This window comes from Protopterus annectens, chromosome 11.part0 (assembly GCF_019279795.1).
Source record: "Protopterus annectens isolate FY-2018-M chromosome 11.part0, PAN1.0, whole genome shotgun sequence".
In the NCBI taxonomy this organism is placed as follows: Eukaryota; Metazoa; Chordata; order Ceratodontiformes; family Protopteridae; genus Protopterus; species Protopterus annectens.
In genome coordinates, this window is record NC_056745.1 from 296,483,847 (window position 1) to 296,489,846 (window position 6,000).

At 34.8% G+C, this 6,000-nt stretch overlaps 1 protein-coding gene across 9 annotated transcripts in view; it reads left to right on the forward strand.

The window, feature by feature from the left end:
* The window catches only part of ABCC9 (ATP binding cassette subfamily C member 9), a 1,652,866-nt gene extending 1,649,230 nt beyond the window's left edge, over window positions 1-3,636 (forward strand). For 7 of the 9 annotated variants that reach the window (XM_044087794.1, XM_044087796.1, XM_044087792.1 and 4 more), the window contains one exon: window positions 3,303-3,425. Coding sequence is in view for 2 of the 9 variants with exons in the window: in XM_044087793.1 (XP_043943728.1) it covers window positions 3,303-3,440 (138 nt within the window). In the remaining 7 variants the exon portion in view is untranslated. Of the gene's footprint in view, window positions 1-3,302 lie in introns of all 9 variants that reach the window. The other 2 variants (XM_044087793.1, XM_044087801.1) reach the window with 1 other exon arrangement.
* The last annotated feature ends 2,364 nt before the right edge of the window (window positions 3,637-6,000 follow it).

A 6,000-nucleotide genomic window follows, 5' to 3' on the forward strand; every position in this document is an offset into this window, starting at 1 on the left:
GTATCTCTGCAATAAGTGGAGAAAGAGAACCCTTGGAAAAACATTGTAATAAATTCTGCTGTTTGTTGTTATCCAACAGGTGATAATACACTGTGTTTACATTTCAGGTGATCCTAATATACTTAAACAATAAAATACAGCAGTGTAGCCACTCTGGATTAACTCCCTCTTAAACCAATGTATAAATATTCCAATAAAAAGTGAACAAGAGGGGGAAACACAGCAGGAAAAATAAATATATAAAAACTTTAATAGGGTTAGCGCTTTCTCATAGCACTCATAACACTCATAGGTTAGTACTAAGCTAACTGCCCTTGCGAGCCATTACACATCACAGATGCTTCATCAGACCATGAAACACATCGAATTCAAATCCTTTATATACTCCTTCACTACCAATTAAACCATTATTAATTAATTAATTTAATTAAATTGGAATAATCAAGTTAAAGGAGCAAACATACAAAGATTCTTACTCCATCTAATACTAATACATACACCAACTTAAAACACACACACACACACACATATATATATATATATATATATATATATATATATATATATATATATATAAAATGAATTATTAAAAAGACCATATTATATATGTGGATAAAATATGCAATAATAATAGACATTATAAATGCTGTGTTTTTAAATAAGGTTTGATTGACATCCTGTCATTCAACCCTGGTTCCTTTTCGGCCTGCAACTCAATTACCCATCTTAATTCATTCAGTTCTAACTTATTTTTCATATCTCCCAACCTTAAACCTTGGTGAACACATTCAACCACTTTAAACTGAAAATAATGTGTTGTACCTTTGCAAATGATGTGTTTAGCCAAGGCACTCCTGTCAGGCTCTCTATTCCTAATGGCTGTCAAATGTTCCTTGACCCTCTCTATAAGTGAGTGAGTGGTCATACCCACATAGAAAGAGGGACAGACTGAACAGACAGCTAAATAAACCAAATTTCTTGTTTTGCAATTTGCTTCCACTCTAAATTCATACCTTTTCTTGGTCTTGGGATGTATAAAAACTCTATCATCACTCAACACTTCACAGACGCTACACTGTCCACATTTACTTAAACCATAAATCTCATCCCCTAACGTAATAGTCTCTTAAGATTTTTCTTATTTTTGTAACAGAACTTAGGTTTAATACCAACTATCCTAGCTACCTCAGGATCCGATTGCAAAATATGCCATTTCTTATAAACTACATCTTGTACCTTCTTAATGTTCCCAGCAAATTCAAGATGGATGAGTATGGCTTTACAGGAAAGACTGTAGAAGAAATAATGTTTTAAGCAGAGACAGTATGCATCCCACTTATGTCTATAGGAATATTATAAAGGGTCAAGCCATGTGTATATCTAGATTAGACATGGAGCAAGAACAGTATGATAAGGATATGGGAATTTTTAGCAATGAGTTACTACAACAGAAGTATAAGAAGGATGAACTAGATGTAGGTGATAATCAAGTTAGAGCCATGAGGGGAGGTAGGGCGAGACCGTATATATGTGGTGATGACCACACTTCCTCCCAACATTACAGTGAAAGGCCTATTAATAAGACTTTACCCATCCATCTTGAATTTGCTGGGAACATTAATAAGGTACAAGATGTAGTTTATAAGAAATGGTCTATTTTGCAATCGGATCCTGAGATAGCTAGGATAGTTGGTATTAAACCTAAGTTCTGTTACAAAAATAAGAAAAATCTTAAGAGACTATTGTGTCAACCTAATATGTTAGGGGATGAGATTTATGGTTTAAGTAAATGTGGACAGTGTAGCGTCTGTGAAGTGTTGAGTGATGATAGAGTTTTTATACATCCCAAGACCAAGAAAAGGTATGAATTTAGAGTGAAAGCAAATTGCAAAACAAGAAATTTGGTTTATTTAGCTGTCTGTTCAGTCTGTCCCTCTTTCTATGTGGGTATGACCACTCACTCACTTATAGAGAGGGTCAGGGAACATTTGACAGCCATTAGGAATAGAGAGCCTGATAGGAGTACCTTGGCTAAACACATCATTTGCAAAGGTACAACACATTATCTTCAGTTTAAAGTGGTTGAATGTGTTCACCAAGGTTTAAGGTTGGGAGATATGAAAAATAAGTTAGAAATGAATGAATTAAGACGGATAATTGAGTTGCAGGCCGAAAAGGAACCAGGGTTGAATGACAGGACGTCAATCAAACCTTATTTAAAAACACAGCATTTATAATGTCTATAATTATTGCATATTTTATCCACATATATAATATGGTCTTTTTAATAATTCATTTTATATATATATATATGTGTGTGTGTGTGTGTGTGTGTGTGTTTTAAGTTGGTGTATATATTAGTATTAGATGGAGTAAGAATTTTTGTATGTTTGCTCCTTTGACTTGATTATTCCAATTTACTTTAATAAATTAATTAATAATGGTTTAACTTGTAGTGAATGAGTATATAAATGATTTGAATTTGATGTGTTTCATGGTCTGATGAAGCATCTGTGATGTGAAAGCGCTAACCCTATTAAAGTTTTTATATATTTATTTTTCCTTCTGTGTTTCTCTCTCATGTTCACTTTTTTATTGGATCATAATATACTTGCAAGGTACATATTTCATGTCTTGCCTAGATATATACAAGGTTTAACAGTCTTTGAGTGTCACACATGGTGACATAGGAAGATTAACTGCATCAGCCAAAGCAGTGTAACAGTGAGAAGTAGTCCTCCATTTTGTATGTTTATAGTAGATCTTATTCAGTGAAATGGAGGCAGTGGGACAGTGTGAAGTAATCTTCCATTTTGTATGTTTAGAGTGGATCATATTTAATGAAACAGAGGCAGCTGCAATGAAGGAAGTAGGTCCAGGACATAGGCAAACTCTATGAAAACAACCAAGTTTTCTGCAAAAATGTGGATTCTTATCATTGACTCTTTGCCTGCACTTATCTGAAGATGCATAGTTTATTAACGTACCTCTTAAGAAATGGGTCTTTTGATATCATAATAAAGTAATATTAGATTACCTGACTTTACTAACATGGTGTGTTACTTTTATGTGTGTCAAAGAAACAGAAATTACTAAAATGTGTTCACAGTTCCAGATTAGAAAGTACAAGCATGTTTTATATAAATGAACATTTTTCATTCTGATTTGTAAAATAAGCTCATATTAGCATTAAATCTCTGTTTGTATTTTCTTTTTTACACCTTTATTTTGATTGTAGATTGTAAAACAAGTTCATGATAGCATTAACGCTGTTTATGTGTTGTCTTTTTTTACACCTTTAGCATCGTGTCCACACAATTCTAACAGCAGATCTTGTTATTGTCATGAAACGAGGCGTTATTTTAGAAAGTGATAAACCAGAGAGGCTCTTGGCAGATGAAGACAGCATCTTTTCATCCTTTGTTAGAGCTGACATGTAGCAGCAGATTACTCCTGGACTTTTTATATAAAAGGGTCGTTTTATAAGAAATTCAAAATTGATTTGTACAAAAGAAAACATATTGCAGGGATCTACAAAAAAATATATTTGTCTTTAAAAAGTACAAATGTACACCTTGAATTTTTTCACTAATGTCACCCTAAGCAATAAATTGCTCTTTTAAATCACAGAATGTACATTGGTGTCTTCAAATGTAGGATTCTTTGTCATGTATTGAGCAGCACTGACGTAATCTCTGAAGGTAAGTGCCATGACTGGTAAAGTTATTTGGACGAAATGGAGCATCAGAGGATTAATACTCTAACAGTGTCCTTATTCATTTGAGAAATAATTGATATAATTCTGTAATGTAACCCTAGAAGGGCTTTTAATATATACAATTATGAATGGAATTCAAAGAAATCAAAATACAGTAGTGGCAAATATTTAGCCAACTATTTTTATAGCTTGTATGTGACCAGGTATGTGTTTTGGCCAACAAAGTGCCTAGATATTTCTCTAATCATGTTAATGATCCGTCTAAAGCAGCAGTTCTCAATGTATGAGAAGAAAGAAAGTCTGAAACCGCAATGCATTTATGTAGTAATGATTCACTATTATTTTATGTAACTCTGTCTCAATGAAGAAGAATAATGCCAGTGACCAAGTGTAACTGACCTCTGTACTGTACAATCTAAATTCTGCTTGTTCCTTTTATTTATTTTTTGTTAGTCAAGGCAGAGCACTGTTCCGTAGTGATCTTTGTAGCTTCAGCCCGGGAATACTGTCTCGTTAAGTGACTTGCTCAGAGTCACACAGTATTCAAACAGATGCTGACAGATACAAAGTCTGGACTACAGGAAACAGCTCATTAACATCTTGTTACCGCAAACCACTGCACGAACTAGCAGATGTTTCTAGAGAGTCTGAATTTAGCAGCGGGGCTCAGTCTGTCAGTAGGGAAAAGCATGTGTTTTGTTTATTGATTGATTGATTGGTATGAGGAGGTACAAATTGCAGTTTTGTCTATAAGTAAATTTGTGGAATCTTCTGTGGCTTGACAGGCATATTATAACAGTCTGAGAAAGCATGATTAAGACTAATGTGTTATGATGAAGTTAAGTAATGTCATGCTTTAGCTAGATCTACTCCTACATAATGGGAAAACTGTTAAGAATGTGTGCCTACTTTGGTATAAAACAGGAAAAAGGTTAAAATAAATAATAATAATTTTTAAGTGTAAAGCGGATTTGCTAGCATCTAGCATGCAGTGAGTTATTGTAGAGTGCCAACCTTTTGTTTTAACGTTTTTGGATATTTTGACATTTTTTTCTATGTAGGTAATCTGTGTACAACTAGTGGTGTGGGCATCTGATGGGGGTGGGGCAGGAGAGGATGCAGTACTAAGGTTACAGTATCATGCTTGATTTTGTATTAGAGGCCACCATAGATCAGAAATTATGTACATCGTTTAAGAGACAGCATTGGTACAATGTGGGGAATGCAGAGATCCAAACACATTAATTTTTATTTATTTATAATTTAATAACTAGGTGAGTAAGCTCACCTACCGATGCTTTTCAGTCAGGATCCAGGTACAAAGCACAGTAGTAATTACAACAGTCTCAGTACATTTAGTCAGTCACATTATGATGAAGTACATTGCATAATAATTGGAGAGACATAGATTAACAAACATATAAGGCTGTTCCAATCCTACCTAAACAATAGACAGCAGGCTGTACTATGGGAGAACAATTTATCTACCCACCTCCCCATTGCCCTTGGTGTCTCTCAAGGCTCCATATTAGGCCCTCTCCTATTTTCTATTTTTATTAATGACCTACATTGTGCAATACCTCAAGCTACCTGTACTCAATATGCAAACAATTCCATGTTAATATGCTCAACCACTTCTCCATCTGACTTACAGACCCTAACCCAAAATGTGTTTAATACAGTTGAAAAATGGCTTCTACACCGTTGCCTCATCTTGAACCCCAAAAAAACACAACTCTTAGTATTCACTCCCACCCATAGGGCCTCCCCACTTAACTTTACTGTTATATCAAACAGTGGTACTATCATATCTCCTGATCCCACTACCAAACTTCTAGGGGTAGTAATTGATAACCTTGTACTATAAAAAGTCAACAAAAAACTAGGCTCCCTTTATAGGATCAAACCCTTTCTGACTCCATTAGCCAGAACTACTATTGAACGTACCCACTTAATCTCTACTCTCCTCTATGCCTCCCCGATATATACTAATCTGTCTAAAAACAACCTTAACAAGCTGGCTATCTCCTACAACAATATTGCCAGATTTGTCACTGGCTCTGCTTTCAGAACCCATCATTGTCATAATCTTGAACAACTAGGATGGCTAGAGTTGCCAAACCTACTACTATTTAACCAATTAACAGCTGCCCACAAGATCCTGTATCAGCCTACTAATACCCCAATACTTGCCAACCTTATCATCCTCTACAATAACCTTAAGACCCTACGCTCGTCAAATAAACTACTTGTACAAATAGGTAAATCCAACAATATGGCTG